The sequence below is a fragment of the Monodelphis domestica genome, chromosome 1 (genome assembly GCF_027887165.1).
Source record: "Monodelphis domestica isolate mMonDom1 chromosome 1, mMonDom1.pri, whole genome shotgun sequence".
NCBI classification, from domain to species: domain Eukaryota; kingdom Metazoa; phylum Chordata; class Mammalia; order Didelphimorphia; family Didelphidae; genus Monodelphis; species Monodelphis domestica.
In genome coordinates, this window is record NC_077227.1 from 134,395,784 (window position 1) to 134,417,209 (window position 21,426).

General features: G+C 37.3%; 1 protein-coding gene across 7 annotated transcripts in view; it reads left to right on the top strand.

The window, feature by feature from the left end:
* Positions 1-20,794, top strand: part of CHD2 (chromodomain helicase DNA binding protein 2) — a 191,946-nt gene extending 171,152 nt beyond the window's left edge. For 6 of the 7 annotated variants that reach the window (XM_007479400.3, XM_007479402.3, XM_007479399.2 and 3 more), the window contains 4 exons: positions 3,219-3,318; positions 8,319-8,532; positions 13,792-14,038; positions 16,935-20,794. In XM_007479400.3, coding sequence (XP_007479462.1) covers positions 3,219-3,318; positions 8,319-8,532; positions 13,792-14,038; positions 16,935-17,268 — 895 coding nt within the window. In that variant the 3' untranslated portion in view covers positions 17,269-20,794. Of the gene's footprint in view, positions 1-3,218; positions 3,319-8,318; positions 8,533-13,791; positions 14,039-16,934 lie in introns of those variants that run through there. The other variant, XR_008913859.1, reaches the window with a different exon arrangement.
* The last annotated feature ends 632 nt before the right edge of the window (positions 20,795-21,426 follow it).

A 21,426-nucleotide genomic window follows, 5' to 3' on the forward strand; every position in this document is an offset into this window, starting at 1 on the left:
GGAGGGAGTCTTTAGGGCTGAGAGAGACCTTAGCCAACTTCAATGTAGTTCAATTCATATAGGATATATATTCAGATGTGGGATGGCAATTGACATTAGTTTTCTGTTATGTTTTATCTCTTATTGCTATCTTTTTAAAAAAAAGTTGTCAGACGGACAACTTCAGATGAAATAACCACAAAGATGTATAAAATCGTATACTTCCTTAAGACAAGGACTGTATCAGGTTTATTTTTGTATCTCCTTATAAATAGAACAATATTTTTGCATAGAAAGAGTACAGAACAAACAAATGAATATTTATTGAGTTAGAGTGAAGTCTCTGGTGTTCTGAGAGATATATTTGGTAATACTTTGGAAACATTTTATCAGGCTTTCCAAAGGAGATAAAATTTAGTTACTTTCCATATTTGCTTTTTAAATAAATTATTTTATAAAGATTTTTTAAAATAAATTCCATATATAAATAGAACTAGCTTATATAATTATATCCATCCATTTATATTTGAACCATTTTTGGAAGGGAAATGTAGGTAGGGTTTTAAGTTAATGTCTACCAAAAGTCATTCCTGATATCCACTTAAGAATAGATCTATTTCCCATTTCCTAAGGCTATTATCATATGGTCTCTATGAACTAAACCAACTGTCATGTTTTTAAAATCTGATTTAATCTCAATTTTAAAAAGACTGAAAATCTAAGTAGTTGCATAGACAGACACTAGCATATTTCCTAATGTTCAAAAATTCTAATAGATAAATGAATCAGCATTTACTAAGTATCTATAGAGCAACAGAGACTTGGAATGTTAAACTAGAGGGTACTGGTTTTAAAGTCAGAAAAAAATTGGATTATTTTTTTCTGATACTTTTTAATTGTCTGACGGCTATGGACAAGTCATTTCATTTCTGTGACATTGTTTCCCCATATGAAAAATGAGGATAATAGCTAAAGTACTTGCCTAACAGGATTGTTAAGAGGATCAAATGAGAAACTGTATATACTGCACCTTACAAATGGTACAGCCCGCCATTAACATTAGCACTTGTTATTCCTATTATTAATTAGAAGCTCAGAATAGAAATATGGCAGATCCTGAAGAAATTAACACAATTCCTTCCCTCAAGAAGCTTACTATGTTGCTGAAGTTAAAAAGAGTAGTGCTTATAAAACAACTAGAGAATAAAGGAGAGAACTCATAAATGCTAAATGGGGGGGGGGGGTAGACTGTAAGTAAAGTAGACATTCAAAGAGAAGAGAAATCACTGGGCTCTGGAATAATCAGAAATGGCTTCTTGAGAGTAGATAGGATTTCATCTGGACTTTGAAGGATGAGTTGAATTTCATTATGTAGAAAAGGTAAGGCATTCCAAGCTAGAAGCAACAATTAGGTTATATTGGCAGATCAAAGCAAAAGGATTTTTCTAGATGTAGGTAAAGAATAAAGTTGAATTGGTAGGCTAGAGCCATATTATGGCTGATGAATTAAATTTAATAAACATTTATCCAGTGCCTATTATGTGCAGCACACTGCTAGGTGCTGGAATTACAGATAAAACAAAATAGTCTCTGCCCTCAGAGAGCTTTTATTCTATTGTGGGATACAACTTGTGCAAAGAGAAGTTTATACAAAATAGTTAAATAGGGAGAGAGCACTAATAGCTGGAGGTGGGGAGGTGATTAGGAAGGTCTTCCTATAGGAAATGACATTTGAGCTGTGCTTTGAAAGAAGGTTAGGATTCTGTAATGTAGAAGTTAGGAGGGAGTGCATTCCAGGCACAGAAAATTGTGCAAAGAGATGGAAGTAGAAGATGGAATGTCATGTATGGGAAATAGCTCAAACAGTGACTAGAATGAACAATATGCAAAGTGGAAGCAACTGTAAATAAGAGTGAAGTTGTACTGTGGAAGGCTTTAAATGCTGAGCTGAGAATTTCATATTTTGTCCTAAAAGCAATAGGAAACCATGGGGTGGGGGAGGAATCTGATTAGGAGATAAAGATAATCAGATTCATGTTTTAAGAAAATCAATTTAGCATCTGAGTGGAGAATAGGTTGAGGGGATAGAGACTGGAAACAAGGTGGAGACCAATTAGGTGGCTAAATGGAAGTCCAAATGAGCAACATAAATAACTGTGTAAGTCAAGAGGAGAACACATATGAGAAATGTTACGGGATTAACATCAACAACAAATTGAAATAGGAGTTGAGCAAGAGGGAAGGGTGACTTTTAGAACTCATGAATCGAAGTTAGTGGAACCCTTTACAGAAAAGAAGTTTAGAGGAGGGTGGATTTAGAGAGAAATCTAATGAATTATGGATTTGTTGAGTTTAAGATGCCTATGGAACAATCCAAAGGTCCTTAACAGCCAGGTAGAGAAGCTTAAACTTGAAATAATAATAGAAGTGTCAAAGATAGGGGAGTGAAGAAGATGAGTACCAGGGAGATTTCTTCCTCTAGGCCACTCTTCAAACTCCTGCCTCAAAGTTCTTTTAAAAAAAACCCAAAACTTTTTCATCATCTTATGCCTGCTGTCACAATAATCCACACATGAATTCATAGCAGGTTCTGGATGATCATGATTGCAGTTGGGCATTGAGATTTATTTCTCAAAATAAGAAAGTATAAAAGTGGTGATGTTTTTGGTGGATATTGGAAGTGGAAGAAAGGAATAATCAGAAATGACTGTCTATTCTAGCAGAGGTAATTGGGATGATAGTGCTGTCTTTAACAGATACAGGGATGTAGGGGAGGCGGGAAGCATAGGAAAAATATTTTAAGTAATTTAGTTCAGCAGGGAGAAAGAACCTGATTTTAGGTATTCTTGTGAATAGTATAAAAGCTTTCTTTCTATTATAAACCCTTAAGGCACTTGATAGACATTTGCCATATTTATCTCTGAGGCAGGTTCAAAAGCACTTTTTTTTTTTCAGATAGGAAAATTGAAACCCAGAAAATATTGTGATTTGTTCAAGGTAACTGACAGATTGCTAGGAATAAACACCAAGTCTCTTGACTTTCCAGTCCAACTCTCTGTCAATAATACTATGTAAAGTTTAAATTACTTATACAGAACTTGGAGGAATATTTCTATTACAGAGTGTACCAGTAGATTACACAACTCAAAAACTCATTGGTATGCTATCTTTATGGGAATAAGGAGCAAGAAGAGAAAAAGCTGATATTTATTTCTATTATTTTGTTACTGTTCTTTTAGGAACCTGTGGATTTTTGTATCCAAGTTTACAGAATTTGATGCACGGAAACTACACAAATTATACAAAATGGCTCATAAGAAAAGATCTCAGGAGGAGGAGGTAAAATCCTAATTTAATCCTAATCTAAAGAAACAAAAAACCTATTGATTTGTTTCTCCCTGGGAAGATCATATTGTTTTACAATAATATATTGCCCATATCTTTCATTCTACATATGGAATCTGCAACATAAATATTATTAGCGATATTGGTCTAATTGTTGTTGTTGTTCAGTTGTTTTGTTCTCTTTGTGACCTCATTTGGGATTTTCTTGGAATAGATATTAAAAGTGGTTTGCCATTTCCTTCTCCAGCTCATTTTACAGATGATGAAACTGGGACAGTTCACTATCCTCTGTGCTCTCAGCGAATCCCATTGGTACAATGCATGGTGTCAAATGCGTAAAACCCCAAACAATCTGAAGTATCTGAGAATTGAATTGCACTTTCTATAGTAATTTATTCTGAAATAATCAAGTAGTCCCCTCTTCTTACATATATGGTGTGTGTATGCACAGTGCCTAGTACAAAGAGATATTTAGTTCTTAGAGGCCCAAAAGCAGGAAAATGGGCTTTGTACTCTGGTGGTCTAGCTGTTTTTGTTGTGAGAGATTGAAGCAAGGGCTCCGTTTTTCAGAGTTTCCTCACTGCTAATCAATAAGGGTCAGCTAACTATATTTAGCTATCTATCTAGCTATCAGAGTCCTACAGCTGGGAAGTATCTGAGGTTAGATTTGAACCTAGGACCTTCTGTCTCTAGGCTTGGCTCTCAATCCACTGAGCCACCCCGCTGCCCCTTAAGATTAAAAGGGGGGAAAAATACTGCTGATTCCAATTTAACTTAAGGAGAAAAGAGAAGAGAGAAGTGTTTTATACTCACCTGTTCTAGCAGCTGTGTCTTTAAGATGAGTTAGCTGTTAAAAAGGACTGACTGAGTGAGGAGAAAGTAGAGTAAAAGGCAAGAAAATTCAGGAAATTTATTGAGGGGATTCGTTAAACTTTCGTGGTCAGCCAAACTGTGATATTGAAATCACTTTAAAAGACTGAGATATAGATATATATATCTCAGTCTTTTAAAGTATAAATATATATATACCTCACTTCCTGCATCTCACATGTGCCAATGGTGGCTCTAGCTTGACCTAGGACTGCTCAGAGGTCTGTCCTTTTTTTGCACATGTCTGTTGAAGGCCATATTCTCAAATAATTAAATCTTGAGTTTGCTGCAGCCCTTCCTAATCTTGTTACACTGAGTAGGGTGGAGAATGTAGTTTCCAAGACTTGATTCTGTTATGCCAAGTATCTCTATTGTTATTGATTAGGAAATAGCTAAATCCGGTCTTCTAAAGAATGGTCTGAATAGGGTGGAGTAGTTTTGAAATTCACAATCCCCCTGAGGCCCGAGGAAGACTAGTCTGTCCGATGGGTCTTGTAAACATACCAGCTATGAAATTACAATAGTTAGAGATAAGGAAAAAATAGGATAGAGAGAGAGAGAGACATCAAAACCAATGTTTTGCTGGGTGCATTGACAAAAGCCAATTAGGGGGCAATCCCCTTTGCAAGAAGATTGTACATTCAAAATAAATTCAATCAACCTTCAGTTCAATCAACCACACCCCAAGGTTCATTCTTGATCTTGATGTAATGTAGGTTTTCTGGCATCTTTTTGCAACAGTTAATTCTCTTAATTTAGGAGTTAGCAAGCTTCTTCCTTGAAGATCTTTCTCAAACAAAAAAAACTTTTCAAAATCTTGGAGTTTTATTAAAATACAATCCCCCCCGAAGTAAAAAAAATCCAGTTCAGTGTTGAGGGTATATGAGTCAGTTATTAAAAGAATTCAAAAACAATAAAAACAAAACAAACAAAAAACAAAACAAAAATATATAAAGGGAAAAAATATAGAAGAAAGTTAAACTTTTGGGAGAAAGGGAAGAAAAAAATTCATAATTAGAATCAAAATACCAAAATCTATGTATATAAAATGTTGAGTAAATAAGAATAAATTCATAATAGGCCCTTGTACAGGTCCAATTTAAAGTGATTTCTATCCCACAAGTCTGTAGAACAGAATACAGTAATATTTCACTTACCCATTTGCAGCCAAGACTACAGGAAGTTGCCATACTCTTAAGAAGGAAAGGAACTAGAATTCTATTTTGATAGGGAAGTGTCATTCCCTGGTCTGACTTTTTTCATTCTCAGGGATATAGGGAGCCAGCATGATAGTCAAATTTTTGTACTTGTATGCGTACTTCATAAAGAGTGTAGATACAAGGAAGTCCTATGACTTAACGTATGTCAAGCGTCGCAACCTCAAATCCACATTAGTATTTCCTGTGTGCTCTTTTGGCACTATTCAGGTTAAGTCTGTGCTCCTTGTTTTTATCTCATTTCCTGGAATCAGACACAAACATTAATCATAGTCCCATAACATTTTATCAATAAATGATAGGTTCCCATAGTCTAAAGCTGTTTGGGTATGTATTAATAATATAGCAAGTATGTATATTTAAACTTATATTACTGCAGAGAAAGAGAAAAAAATTTAATTGTATGTACCTTTTTAATAAGAAATTAGGAAAGGGGGGAAAATAAAATATTCAAAAGAAACGCAATAATAAAAAATAAGGGAAAGAGAAGAAAAAAATCAGGAATTTAATGTGTTTTTGAAAAACAGCATCCACTTGTCAATGGATTATTATCTTCAATGCATGTGATAGGATACCGTTAATCAGTCTCAACAGAAGATGCTCTCTTTACATGTGAGCAATGAATCCAAGAGTCCTTCTCGCTAACCTTTATAGATGTTGGAATAGTTAACAATATTTGGAATGGTCCTTCCCAGGAAGGCTGAGTTGCTCCAGTACGCTGGAAATTCTTAATATACACCTTGTCTTCTGGGTTCAGGTCGTGAAGTGAAAAGTCTAGTTGTCCGGCTTGTACTGCAGCTCCAGATTCATGGAGTTCACGCAGTTTATGCTATAATTCCTGTATATAGAAAGCAATAGTAGTATCTCCCTCTAATAGCGATGTATATGCCGGGGAGAAAGGCTTAGCCTATATAGGCAGATGTCCAAAAAGCATCGCAAATGGAGAGATATGTAATTCTCCTCTAGGCCTGCTTCTAAGATAAAATAGGGCCAGAGGGAGAATTTCATGCCATTTTAAATGGGTCTTAGTGCATAATTTGCCAATCATAGTTTTAAGTTCTTTGTTTATCCTTTCAACTTGGCCTGAGCTCTGAGGATGATATGGAACATGGAATTTGGGAGTTATCCCCAAGCAAGAATATATTTGGTTTAAGATAGAATCAGTAAAATGACTTCCTCTATCTGAATCAATACATGCTGTGTGAGATTTAAAGTGGTTGAGGTCTTAAACTGTAGTGATTAAAATAGTGGAAGATATAAATTGTGAAGAGAGGGTGAGTAAATTTGACCGCAGAAAATATGTTTCACTACAGTGTCTTGGTTTTTAAATCAAATATAAGGTGGTCGCCAGGGAAATATTCCCAATTATTCAAATACCCAGTCAACTGGGTTTTATAGAGATTTTTAATTAATAATATAATGAGGAATTAGAGAAAGAGAGAAAGAGTAGGAAAGGAATAATTAGGAAGGGCCTCAAGCCAATATGGCCTAGACCTGAGTCTTAAGAGAGAGAATCAGTCAGTCAGTCTTTTAACACTCACCACAAGGTCTGCCTAAACAAGGATTCTAGTGACACCAGGCCAGCTCCATCTCAGCTGACTTCACCAGAGAGAGCTCCAGCGAGACCTCCTTAGAGATTGTCCTCCAAGAGCTTCCCTTCTCCAGAGCCTCTCTCAAGAGATTCTTCCCAAGCGATCCTCATCAGAGATCCTTGAAAAGAATTTCTCCAAGACAACATAGGTGGGGATGTGTGAAGAAGATTCTTTTCTTGCCTTTCTGGCAATGGAGAAATTAAAATTGAATTGGAATAATTGCTTCAGAAAAAGGTGTGTTTCTTGGAGAAACATACCTGTTTTGTAGATAAGGTGTTCTGCTGGATGAAGCTCAAGTTGGGAGAACCATTTAGTCAAGTTAAATCAGAAAAAGCATTATCTATTCACTTAGCACTGAATGAGGTATTATAATGGGAATATATTTTTTCCCTCAAGCAATTTATAGTTTGAACTATGGAATACTGGAAAACAATATAATATCAAATATTACCTTTTGCAGTACAATTAAATATAATGAAGTTTTTTTCAAAAAGGAAAACTCATAGTAAACTAGAGTTGTCAAAGAAAGCTTCTTGGAAGGAGTAGGACTTTTAAAAAGCATAAGATTTAGATTATGACTTTGGATTATCATATTTAGAACTAGAAGAAATCTTAGAGATTATTCAGTAAAGCCTCTTCCTCATATATATGAGGGGAAAAAAAGAAGAAAGAAATAAAGGGAATTGTCCATAGTCACAAAAAAGTAAGTAGCAGACCTGGGATTCAAACCCAGATTTTCTGTCTATAAATCCATTGCCTTTCCAAATCAATTGCAATATTAATATATTTTGAGGAAAGGAGGAATAAAAAGTAAACAAAATTAACCAAGTTATGAACTCATTACAATAAATACTCATGAATTCTTTATCCTTTAAAGTTCACTTTGAGAATACTAAAAGTGGTGAAAAGCAGGTCAGTTGGTACGTGTTTGTTACATAGATGGTCTCTTTATTCTGCTTAACTTAATAGGGATAATAATTCTTATGATTTTAAATGGCTCTTAATAGTTTTTCTCCAACTTCCATAAGTTCCATGACCGTACCTAAATATAGGAATTCAAAGACTTTTCTCTTTGGTGTTATAGCAGATAGAAACCACTAGAAGTGTCCTTGCAGATCAGAATTATGATGACAGTTATACCATTATTAGAATAGCCAGACTTGAAATGAAATATGTTTATACATATGCTTCCAAAACCACAATGTATAGATTACTGCAAGGCAGGGTATGATAATAAGTGAGCAAAATTCACCTGCCCAGTGGAGTTAAGTCAGTATCTTAATTTTTGAAGGTTTTCTGTTTTATAACCTTTCAGGAGCAAAAGAAGAAAGATGATATGTCTGGAAGTAAAAAACCATTTCGTCCAGAACCTTCAGGCTCGAGCCGAGATTCTTTGATGTCTCAATCTCATACTCCTCATAACCTTCACTCTCAGAAGCTGCATTTGCCTCCTGCCCATGGACCACAGATGCATGGGCACCAGCGAGATAACTATGGCCACCCCAACAAGAGACATTTCAGTAATGCAGGTAGGTCCTTCAATGTAGTTTTTAGATGAGATTCTAATTTAAGAATTATTTATATCTTTGATACCAGTAACTGAATCTTGGCTATACACCCTTGAGTGCTTTAAAAGTATTTCCTTAAAAACTTTTCATAGGAATTCGATCCAGGTGACTAGATATTAAAAGAGTTTTCCTCTGTACTCAGGTGGTATCATTCTTTATTAAACTTAATTTTTGGAGTATCTGTAGATATTTATCTCCTTACTAAGGAAATGGAAATATTTCATTTCTTTCTTCTAATTTTTGTACTTATCACCCTTTTCCTTCTTAGTACTTTTTCTTTTATTAATCAGTAACTTCCCTTCATTGTGACCTCAAGAAGAAAACAAATATTACTTGATTTGGTATGATGCTTAATGATATTTATACTACTACTGAAGTCTGCAAAGCACTTTACAGATATCTCCTTTTATCTTCACCACCACTCTGGGAGGTAGGTGCTACTACTAAACCCATTTTATAGTTGAGGAAGCTGAGACAGATAGCAGTTCGAGGCAGACCTATTCAGAGTCACATAGTTAGTAAGTATTTAAGGCCAGATTTGAACTCAGGTTTTCTTGACTCCATGTCTGGTGCTTTATCCATTCTACTATCTAGTAGCCTCTAATACTTTGCATTGTTTTGAGAATTTCTAACATACCATGCTCAGATATTTGATACTTCAGGTTCATTGCCTTGTATGGTTAGTTAAGGAAATAGTTTTTCTTTTTTGGATCCCTTTGACTCTTTTTTGCCCAAATCAGTGAACTGATGTTAGTCTTCTTGGTTGACTATTGGCCATTTGTGCAAATTATGCTATTGGGTTTAGATTCTTATATTTTTCTCTTATAGAAATTTTTTGAATTCATTATTTTGATTCTATCCAAAAACATTAGATTGATCAGAAAATGAAAAGAAGTTTCCTTTTGTTTGTGGTTTTAGTACACCTAGCCATACATCCTTCTAGTGAAGGCTTATTTGATCACTGGACTCCATATCTACAGATACTAATTATGTACAAGTTTTAAGGTGGCATGTTAGGCATAGAGGCTGAAAATTTAAAAAAACCAAATAGTTCCTACCAACAAGGAGCTTCCTAAGGAAATAGATATTTGTACTTAAGTCAAACACAGAGTCTATAAAAAGTGTAATTTCAAATAAGATTCAGAGCTAATAACTGAGAAGATCAGAAAGGGCCTCATGTAGGACTTGTGAGCTGGAGTGTAAGAGTTAAAATTTAGGGAAACTGAGGCAGGTAGAAATTAGTTTTTTTCTGCAAGGAATATGATATTTTTAGAGGTTTATTAAAGGTTAAGGATTAAAGAAAATACAGAATAAGAAAACAACTTCACCTACATTATGAAAAGAGTCATGTCTGCTTGCAAGTGGAAACAGGAAAGAAAAGAGAGCCCAGAAGTTTTTCCAATCAGGTTAAATACCACATCTCGATCTCAGCCCAGGTGAGAATTCAGTGATATTACAAAGCATTCTGGGGAAGTGGAGCAAGGACTTCTGGGGATTGAAGTCCTGGATTCAAGTCTCTATTTTTACATCAGTTACATGATAATTGTGAGAGCTTTGAAAGCTGTAGAGCTAGAATAGGCAACATTTTATGAGTTGGGGGACATATTGGTTGAGAGATGAGAGGAGGAAAGAGTCTAGGACCATGTTGGTGAAGGCATGGCATGTGTGCCCTGGTGTATTAGAGGGAGTTGCTCCCCCCCCCCCCCCCCCCCCCCGGTCCAGCTGCCCAATTTGAGCAGCTCCTCAAACCCTATCTGGAGTAATGGGGGGTAGGGGACTCACAAGCAACTTGAAGGTGCAGTTTGCATTCAATCTCTAAAAGGTTTGCCAGTGCAGGTCTAGGGTGACTACAAGGTGGCTAACTTGGGTGACTAGAAGGATGATGTAAAAAAACGAAAGAGGGAACATTGGGGGACATATTGAATGTGACATGCTAATGATTTATTCAACTAGAGCTATTTAGAAGGCAGTTAATAAAACACAATACTGAAATTCAGGAGAGAAATTATTGCTGGGTATAATAGATTTGGAAATCAACTACTTAGAGAAAATAATGGTCCTTATGGAGTTGATGTGGTCAGCAAAGGAGAAGGCATAGAGAAGAGGGACCAGGACCAGCCTTGGAGGACCTTCAGCCTTAAAGAGCAGGAAGATAGTGATTATTTAGTGTTGTGAATCTTAAAATTTCTCAGACTTGTGAATGTTACAAATTTTCAGACTCTACCTTAGAACATTTGGTTAAAGACCATTCCCCATTTTAAACAATGAAGGTACTTGTTCAGGAATGTGAGAACATTACTCCACCCTTACTTAAGCATACTTTAGGGGAAGATAAAGTTGTAAACTCCTTACTGAACAATGAAAAGTACTTAACTCATACTTATAGTGAGGCAAAAGCCCTTAAGCTGGGTCTATTTTTAGATCTAATACAAAAGGGTGCTAAGTACCTATGAAGGTCAAATTAATCACTAAAAGGTCAGGCAACTTGCAAACTTGTAAGGGACAAGCTTAACAAAAGAAGTGTGAAGTTTTAGTCTACTCAGCTGTGAATTAAGAATGGACAGTCCTGTGAAAACGTCTACTGTGATTGGTAGATGTGAGAACTTAGGGGAGGTGACATAGGAGAAAATCCTCTTTAAAAGGAGGCCAGAAGACCTCTGAAGGGGAGTCACCTTGCCAAAGCTGAATTGAAGGGCTTGGTGGCTGAACTTAGTTGAGCTGAAGAGCTGAACTGGTGGGTCTCTCTGAACACTAGAATCTTGATTAGGACAAATCTTGTGGTGAGTGGATTAAAGACTGACTGATCTCTCTCTTAAGGCTTAAGCCTAGGCTGGCCTAGCCCATTTCTCATTATCTCCTCTTACTCTCTCTCTCCCTTTCATTCATTCCTTGATTTGTATTAATTAAAATCTCTATAAAACCCAGCTGACTTGGGTATATTTAATATTTGGGAATTTTCCCATGGCGACCACTATATTTGAAACCATATTTTCGCGGTCACAATTTAAGGCAACCACTCTTTTAACTGTAACAGTGTGTTGATGCAGCATTTGGTCAGGAAGATAGAATTCAAAAGGAGAAAGTGGTCACCTAACTTCTAGGTTATGTTTTTGGATATTTTTAAACCTATAATAATAATTCTTTATAATGGTGGGTATTGTCTTCTGTTAATGCATCTCTCCATCTTTAATTCCTTAATTGAGACTTTATGCCAGAACTGCTGCTGCACTCCTAGATGGGATGGTAGGCCCTGTTGGGTCTCTACCTGGATCACCTTAGTTTCTGCACTGACCCTCGCCTCCATAATTGCCTTTGTTAGTGTTCTTAGAGGGCTGAGTGTGTCCAGGATCTTTGATTTTTCAGATACTGATTCTTCAGGACCAGCTTGGTTGACTCAGAATAGATGAGGTAACAGTTAATTCATCAATGTGCAGTGAATCTGGTTGGCACAGATTTGGAACTTTCTTCAGGGATCTGAGGGAAGAGGAAAAAAAGTTTGAAGCAGTTTCTGGAATGTGTCATTTCAAAAGGATAAAAGGCTTGCCATGCAGTAGGACTAAGAAGCATTAAATTCCAGGGTGGCCTATATATACTGTGTGTTTGAACTAGAGACTAGAAAGAGAAATTAGAGCGGGGGTGGGGGGGGGTGGAGAAGGGGGCGGGGGCATGAATGGAATACCTGGAAGTAAAGGTTTAGGAGGGAAAGGGATGGGACTTATGGGAAAGACTTGTTTTCCTCTGAGTGGTTAACTCTGAGGAAGGGTAGAATAGTTTTGGAAGAAGTAAACCTGGTTTTTGTTCATCCTCATGTATGTTGGTTAGAGAAGTTAGTTAAATACAATGCAAAATACTTTATTTTTAGTTAAAGCAGAGACCAGTAATTATTAGTTTTGGGGGCATTAGATAAATGTGTCTGGCACATAACCTCCTAGCACTGTTCCAAGCACTTTACAAATATTATCTCATTTGATCCCCGTTTTACAGTTAAGGCGCTGAAGCAAACTAACTTGCCTCAGGTCACATGACTGTTAAGTATCTAAGACTAGATATGAACCAAGGTCTACCTGACTCCCAACCCAGCACTCTTTCCATTGTCTATCTGCCTGCATGATATAAGTCATATGTATGACTTTGTCAGGCTTATTTCTTAGTAAAATGAGATTTTTTTTTTAATACATGCCAATTTAAGAAAAAAATAATTTTATTCTTGGATTTGTCATGATGCAGAATGACTTTATTTAGGACAATGGATTGTACCATTAAAGCTATATTTCTGAACTTACTCTGAGTTCATATACAGAAACCCTTTGGCAGAGTAGAGGTTAGAAGATATGTTAAGCATCTAAGGATTAACATAAGGAATGCTTCTATGAATTAAATTAAACTTTTTATAAATCAATTTGTAATTATTAACCATGAAAGGAAGATGTGTTTTATACAGACATGGAATTTTTTTTAACTCTCATCTTTAATTTTAGAATTGATAACTAGGTATTAGTTCCAAGGGAGAAGACTGATAATAACCAGGCAATTGAGATTTAATGACTTGCTCAGTGTCACACAACTAGGAAGTATCTGAGACCAATTTGAACCTAGGACTTCCTGTCTCCAGGTCTAGCTCTCTATCCACTGAGATACCTAGCTGCCTCTGACCTAATTCTTGGAAATTGTTTCTTACGGTCCCCCCAAAAGTTTCAGTATCACAAAACTGATTGGGGGAAAAAACTTTCATTTCCAAAGAAAGTTAACAAGAAGAAGAAAAAGTTATTGTGGGTTACAATTTCTAAAATCTTGCAGACTTTTTAGTTTCTATCATTTAGTCCAGAGGCATAAAAGGAATCTTTGTTCATTAAGATTCTCAATAAGTAGCAAAATTGACAAAAATAAATTAATAATACCACCTGAATCAAGACATAAGTGAATTGACATTTCCTAACTCTTCCTATAATCTCACAATAGATAGATAAATAAAATGAAGCAGTAACAGTTCCTAAGGTTAGAGAGGTAGAGGGCTTAGGCTTACTTCAGTATTATTCTTAAAACTCTGGGAAAAGGAGTTTAAGACAGGTACAGTTGCTCTGTAAATAATGAATAGTGAATTCTAAGAATAGACTTAATATTATTCATGTGGAACATACCAGAACTTTGCTTTGGACAAAGATAAAGGCAGACCAATCATTACTTGCCATTGTCACCAAATTGGTATTATTTTTCCTATAGACAGAGGAGACTGGCAAAGAGAGAGAAAATTCAATTATGGTGGCAACAGCAACCAGCTCTGGGGTGGAGATCGGCATCATCAGTATGAGCAGCACTGGTATAAGGATCACCACTATGGGGACAGGCGCTCTCATGGTGAACCTCATCGTTCTGGTAATTACCGTCCAAACAACCTGTCACGCAAGAGGCCATATGACCCATATAGCAGTGATCGAGACCATCGGGGACACAGAGATTATTATGACAGGTATTGAGGGAATATAATTTTGTGTCTAATAAGGGCAAAAAACTGAGGGGAGATTATTTTTCTATACATAAAATTTATTGTGTATAAAATGAGCATATTAAAATTATTTTTATTGGTGCATTTACCAAGCTATGAGTTCATTATATAAATGTAAAAAGTGCTCTTGTTAAGGTCTAGGTATCTGAGCTAGAAAGTACTTTAATGACCAGAACCTAATGTTACAGAATGCACTAAGAATATAGAAATTTTGTAAGCCCCTAGACTTTATGTTCAAAAGAAAAGACGATCATCAAAAAAAGTAAAGAACAGTAGCCTCTAAAAATGCCAAGTAAGTGGTACAGAGAGATACCAGATGACTAGATACAGTAGTCATTAAAGACTAGCTGTATCAGGTAATGTGAGTCATTTATAACTTTGAAGAAAGTGTGGCTGGTGAACTCTAGGGCTATGGAAGATTCTGTCTGAGTAACTTTTTTTTCTTGTTATTTAAGGTTTTTAAAAATACCACTTGTTTTTATATCACAGTCATTTTCATACAGTATGTTCTATGCTTCCCTCATGAGCTTCCCTCATGACAAAAGGGAAAAAAAAAGTATTTAAGCAAGTATACTTGATAGCCCTGACCAAAAGTCTTAACTTTTTCTACCTCCATTGTCTCTCACTGCTCTAAGAGAAGTCAGTTGCTGAATTGTCTCACATCTTCTCTGGCGTGAAGATGCGATTATAATTATCTATTGCTCAGTTTCATTAATTATTCTTTTCAACATAGTTGTAGTTCCTCTGTATATTGCTTTCCTGGTTCTATTTACTTTCCTCTATAGTAATTCATACCAGTATTATCACATTTCTCCAAATTCTTTATACCTATTGATTCTTACAGAATTATAATATTTTGTATCATATATGTTCCACATTCCAATTTATTTATCCATTTCTTAATTGATGGGTACTCGACTTTTCTCTATTTGTTGACATAAAAAGAGCTGCTATATTTTGATATATAGGAGTCCTTTTTAACCTCCCCTCTCCTTCCTCCCCTTTTCTTTTTGTCTTTGATCTCCTTGAGGATATGTGCCTAGTAATGGGATCTCTAAGGTCAAAGGGTTTTTGAATTTTGTTAATTTGAGGGGGGATTCCCAATTAAATCCCAGATTTGTTGAGCCAATTCAAAGCACTCCAACAGTGTATTAGTTTAGGTTATTGTTTTTTACTTGTCCCAGCTTATGATAATAGCCTTAACACAAAAGCATGCAAAGTAGGACCATAGGCTACTAAAGTACAGGACAGTTTTTTTCTTTAGAGGGAAAAGGAAATAAATCTGTAAGTTCAAATTGTATTTGAATATATACAAATATGTAGTTACTAATTCTTTTGTTTCTAACCCTATCATACAGTGGTCCATAGCACAAGTTCCACTACCTGAAAAGCAGCAGATTATAAAGAACAATGTTCTTTTTTGATCAGTAGTGGAAAAAGACAGTGAAATTTGGTATGCTGTGCTCTAGCTATCTATCCCCATTAGGGTTCTCAAACTGTATTATAGAGGATTGGACTAGGTGATCTCTGGGTCTATTCTGGCTCTTATTGTCTATGTAGTGTATGGCTCTTAAGATTACAAGCCTTGTTTTAGGTAAAAGAATAGAATCATAAAGTATCAGAACTGGAAAGACCTTGGGTATAGCTAATCCTAGTCCATTTTATAGGTGAGGGAATTGTGGGCTGAACCAAGATCTTCTAATTCCAAGGCAGCTCTCTCTGCCATGCTCTCTCTAGCTGCTTCCTGCCCATCTTCAAATCATAGCATGCTAAAATAAAATAAGACTGATTTGATTTCACAGAGTTAATGGGATTTTAGACTTCTGAATATGAGAATGGATTAGTGGTAAGAAAGCTGGTCCTGGGGGCAGCTGGGCCACTCAGTGGATTGAGAGCCAGGCCTAGAGACAGGAGGTCCTAGGTTCAAATTTGGCCTCAGCCACTTCCCAGCTGTGTGACCCTGGTTAAGTCACTTAACCCCCATTGCCAAGCCCTTACCACTCTTCTGCCTTGGAACTAATATACAGTATTGGTTCCAAGACAGAAGGTAAGGGTTAAAAAAAAAGCTGATCCCTATTTGGCTTCCCCGCTCCTTCCTTCCTTCCTTCCTTCCTTCCTTCCTTCCTTCCTTCCCTCCTTCCCTCCCTCCCTTCCTTCCCTCCCTCCCTCCCTCCCTCCCTCCCTCCCTCCCTCCCTCCCTCCCTCCCTCCCTCCTTCCCTCCCTCCCTCCCTCCCTCCCTCCTTCCTTCCTTCCTTCTTTCCTTCCTTCCTTCCTTCCTTCCTTCCTTCCTTCCTTCCTTCCTTCCTTCCTTCCTTCCTTCCTTCCTTCCTTCCTTCCTTCCTTCCTTCCTTCCTTCCTTCCTTCCTTCCTTCCTTCCTTCCTTCCTTCCTTCCTTCCTTCCTTCCTTCCTTCCTTCCTTCCTTCCTTCCTTCCTTCCTTCCTTCCTTCCTTCCTTCCTCCCTTCCTCCCTCCCTTCCTCCCTTCCTCCCTTCCTCCCTCCCTCCCTCCCTCCCTTTTTTCTCCTCACCTTCAATCATTTTGGTATTGGTTCCAAGGCAGAAGAGCTGTAAGGACTTGACAGTTGGGGTTAAGTAACTTGCCCAGGGTTGCACAGCTAGGAAGGACACAACTTGCTTTCCCTGGCCAATTTGTTTCAAAGTAGCAGAAGCTGTATTAAACCACTGCTTTTACGAATTCTGAAAGGTACTTTTTTGTTCCTGTAGCAGTCAGTGGTACATAACTACAGAATTGTTCTTGAATGAGAGATTGCATATAGAGAGGAGTGAGGGGATAGATGAAGGGAGGGTCAAGCCTGACTATTTATTCTTGGTTCTAACATTGCTGGGTCTTGATTTGCAGACATCATCATGACTCAAAACGACGAAGATCTGATGAGTTCAGGCCTCAAAATTACCACCAGCAAGATTTCCGGAGAATGTCTGATCATCGTCCCCCTATGGGTTACCATGGCCAGGGACCTTCAGATCATTACAGATCTTTCCACACAGACAAATCGGGAGACTACAAACAGCCACTACCCCCTCCACACCCTGTGGTCACAGACCCTCGATCACCACCTTCTCAGAAATCTCCTCATGATTCAAAGTCCCCCTTGGATCACAGATCTCCCTTAGATAGGTCACTAGAACAAAAAAACAACCCAGATTATAACTGGAATGTTCGGAAAACATAAATCCAAGGTCAAAAAGGAGAACAAGAGTGAGCAAGCATCTGATGATTTTTTGGTCTGATCCAAAAGGGAACCAGTTATCAAAATGAATAACTGGAGACTCCGAACATGCTGCTGCTGCCACCTCACTGGCTGAAGGAGGACTTCAGGGAGTGGGGAGGGCTTCTCCTACATGTTAGTTCTGGTCAAGATTTGATTTTGGTTACCACCCTTACACTCCTGCCATAGTTTCCATTTTCATTCTTTTTGCAGTCCTCCCATGCTGCCAGAAGGAAAGAGGTGTCATTATTATCTATGGGCTTTTGTGGGGTTATTACCCCTCTTTGAAGGAAGAACAAGAATTGGTTGGATTTGTAACTTTTTTTTCTTCCCTTTTTTGGTGGTTGTTTTTTACAACTAGGTGCAGTATTTCCTTACTCTGATTTGGTCAGGGGAGGGAATGAATGATTGCTGCTTAGGAATTAATGAACAGTGCTTGATTTGATTCACTATTATATGATGGATGCTGCTGATGGGGAAAAAAACAAGTCTGATTTCATTCTGGAATGATAGTATTTGAAGGTGAGCAGATAAGCCCTTCAAATGACTAAATGAGCTCTCAACATGTCCTTAGCAGAAATGTAGGAGCAATAGATTTCAGTGTGGCCCACCCAGGAAGGGAGGGTAAGAGCTGAGGGTAGTGGCGCTGGTGCAGCTCTCTCTATCCATTCTACACTAATTTTCCCACATTGTCTTTGTACATTTCAAAGGTTTGGTTTCCTGTAGTCCTGTTGTTTATCTCCAGCGTGGGGAAAACTGGCTACTGTGGCTGAACTTCAGTGCTGTGACATTGGAATTAACTTGGATTTTATTTTTTGAAGGGGGGAGGGAAGTAAGAGGGAAGGCAAAGGACAGAAATTTTGAATCCCTAATGAGGTGTCTGATTCACCCAGTAAAATGACTCATTGAACATTTGGTGCTAGCTAGCATATGAGGCTGGGCTGTAGATTCTGAATGGGCTTCACATTGTGAGGTACTTAGCAGTGCTAATAAATGAGAGAGGCTTTCAGTATTTTAATAGACTGACATCTGTATTTAGATTTTGATTCCTTTTGCACATATTAAAAGAGGTGGAACTCACAAAGAATCATATCTACTAATAACCAGCTGGTCAGATAAAGATAGGGGTTAGCTGCAGGCTGGCTTGATATCATTGCAGTTGTGTTTTAGTTGCATTCAGGATAATAGCAGAAGATACCCATTGGGATTTATAGCTAATAAAGAAGGCATTTGGAAAAAAGGAACCAGATAAATTTAATTCAGAAAGTTGAATTGAATCACAATGGTAAGAGAGGGGGAAAATTGGTGTGGTAGAGGGACAAAATGTTATGCCCACCTTGGAAAGGCTAGGGCTATCCTTTTTATTCATTTTAAGCCCTAGTTCATCAGTATTCTTAAATATGCTAGTGTCCAAAGTCATAACTAGTTGAAGAGAGGATATTTGACTAGAATACGCAATGAAACTTGGTAATAATAAATTCAAGCCTATCAGATGTAAAGAACCAAGATCAGAAGTAGTACATATAAGTATGATTATTTGGGCTCCTGTTCTTTTGGGATACTCTAGGAGTTTAAGTTCCTTGAAATGCCTTGTGGATCTCTTGAGAAAAATAGCATCACTTATTTGCCATGCTTATGGGCAACTATTAAAGACACTCCCAAGAAATGCCTCCATTGTTTAATGCCACTTAAGCAGAAATGGTTTTGTGGTCCATTGCTCCATGCTAAGCATATTGTGGAAACAGTGACCCAGGTCATCATGGAAGGCACAGATAATTCAGAAGCTTCTACAGTTAGCTATGCAGCAATTTTTGGTGGGCACCTTTTCTTTTTTAATTTTTTTTCCCCTTATGGTGCTTTTGGCTCTTTAGCTTGGACTTTTCTAGTGGAAGCATTGGGGCCAAGCATCCAACGGTATCATATTGCACATGTCAGAAATAATCCTATTAAGGATTCAGAGCAGATATAACTGAGAAAATTGGGAAATGTTCTGTCCTTTATATCAGCCACAAAGTGCTGTGGAAACAAAAAACTTTAGCTTTGCTAATAGTTTTGGCACCATCCACATGTTTGTCTTGTTCAAGGCAAACCAGAAAGTGTTAAGGAAGCTCCTTTTAATCTCAGCTGATAGAATGGTGGGCTGGTGAGGGATTGAGCCCTGGTGTATTTTTCCTCTTTGGGAATTCAGATTATGGGTTTTCCTACAGCTTTCAGTAGTCTTTAATGAAGGTATGGGTGGATAGTTGGAGAATATACTTTTTGATATTCACCAATATTTGATTTCATTGAACTAGTTAGGCAAGGAATGTTATGCACAAAGATGTCTCATCATGACGAAAAAACAACTTCACATTTTTCACATTCATGAAATGTTTTTGTCAAGATTTTTAGTGCCATAAAATGTAGCAAAAGGCAATACTGGCCAGATCAGTGTTAAATCGATTGTGTAAACTACAGTATCCCAAATACACTTATACATGTTTGGCATCTGAACTATGTCCAAGAGGGGGTAAGGAGAAAGGTGTTTCCTTCTTCAAAATCAAAATCATTGTGACAAAATGGTCTTTTTAAAGAAAACAAAAAGAAATAATGCATGGATGGAAGTTATGTCTCTGGAGAAAAGAAGAATTGCCATGGGAACCTCAGGAGTTCTCAGCACTCCAAATTAGAGAGATGTGGAGAGATTTCTTTGGCAGTGATGCTAGAGAGAAAGAAAGGTAGTGTCACACCCATTTAAAAACAGTATTTGAATGTAAACAGAAAGTAATAGTAGCTGAAATGATACAGCCTTCAGTGATAACGTAAAACAAAAACTAAACTTTTAAAGCATTTGAAGTTCCAAAGGGGAAATAGCTGAGCACTCTGTGGGGATTGATGGCAATATCTTTCTGCTCTTCCTTCCTCCTACCTTCCATATTTCCACCTTACCCTCTAATCAGTCATTCCTTAAGCCTTTTAATGGGAAAAGTGAAAACTTCTCACCTCTTGCTGCATTTTAAAGTTAAGTACATTCTAGCCTGATGTCTGAAATTTTGCATCAGGAAGTGTGGTGCAAACCTGATTCAGTTATGAATTTACACTATGACCCGGAAATTCTACAGACCAAAACCTATGGTCAACAGGAATTGTTGATCCAGTGCCCAGTACACGTGGAGCTTCTGACTGTCTGAGATCTTACCGTGATCGAGGTAGGAGATCCGTGCCAACGATCCAGACGGCTGTAGTCCATTTGCCCCCAGTAGTGTGGGGACAGACAGTTTCTCTTTCTTGTAAAATTGTGGACTTTTAAGACCTGTTAACTAAAACAGTAATTAATATTAATTTATATTTGTGAAAAATGCCACTGTCCTAGTGATTTCTGATGTAAATATGTTGTTTATATAGTATGTATTAAATTTTCCTACATTGTAAAACTGCTGTACTTTTGATTCTTGTATATTAAAAAGTGTTACTAAGGATTTTCAGAATTGGGCTAGCCTACATTGTACTGTGATTTGGTGACTTCTCATTCTTGTCTTATAATGGTGGCCCTTTAGCCCCCTACATTCACTGACACCCAGTGAAAAACTTGTTTCTTTTAAAAAATAGAACAATTATTCAGTTGTTGTGGTATGCTTAACTAATAAGGTTAATAGAACCTTGAGAGACAGACTGCATAGCGTATCTGGGTTGAAAGCTGTTTTTGAAGTCAAGAAGACCTGGGAATATAAGTCTAGTCTTGGATACATACTGGCTGTGTGAGCTGGGAAAGGACATTTGACCTCTCAATGTGCTGGGCAAATCTCTAAAACAATTAGTTGCACAGATGGTGATCATGCAGACCTGCATGTTGGAGGAAGTTTGCTAATTAGGAACTTTCTGTATTAGTGAAATCACAAGTCAAATCCTTATCTCTAATAGAGTCTCATAGTGATGCCTTAAGTATTTTAATATTTCAGCATTCTAAGATTTTAAAAGAGTAGAATGCTACTGAGTCAGAACCCTAGTCCGTGTTTCAGGTTCTGAGCACACTTCCATAGTGCTCAATCTTACTAACTGGTGGAATAAGAGGAAGTGAAAGCAGCAGCTAAAGATTCAAGCAGCAGAGGGCTAATGTGGCAATTTTTCTTGGGAGCTTTTCAT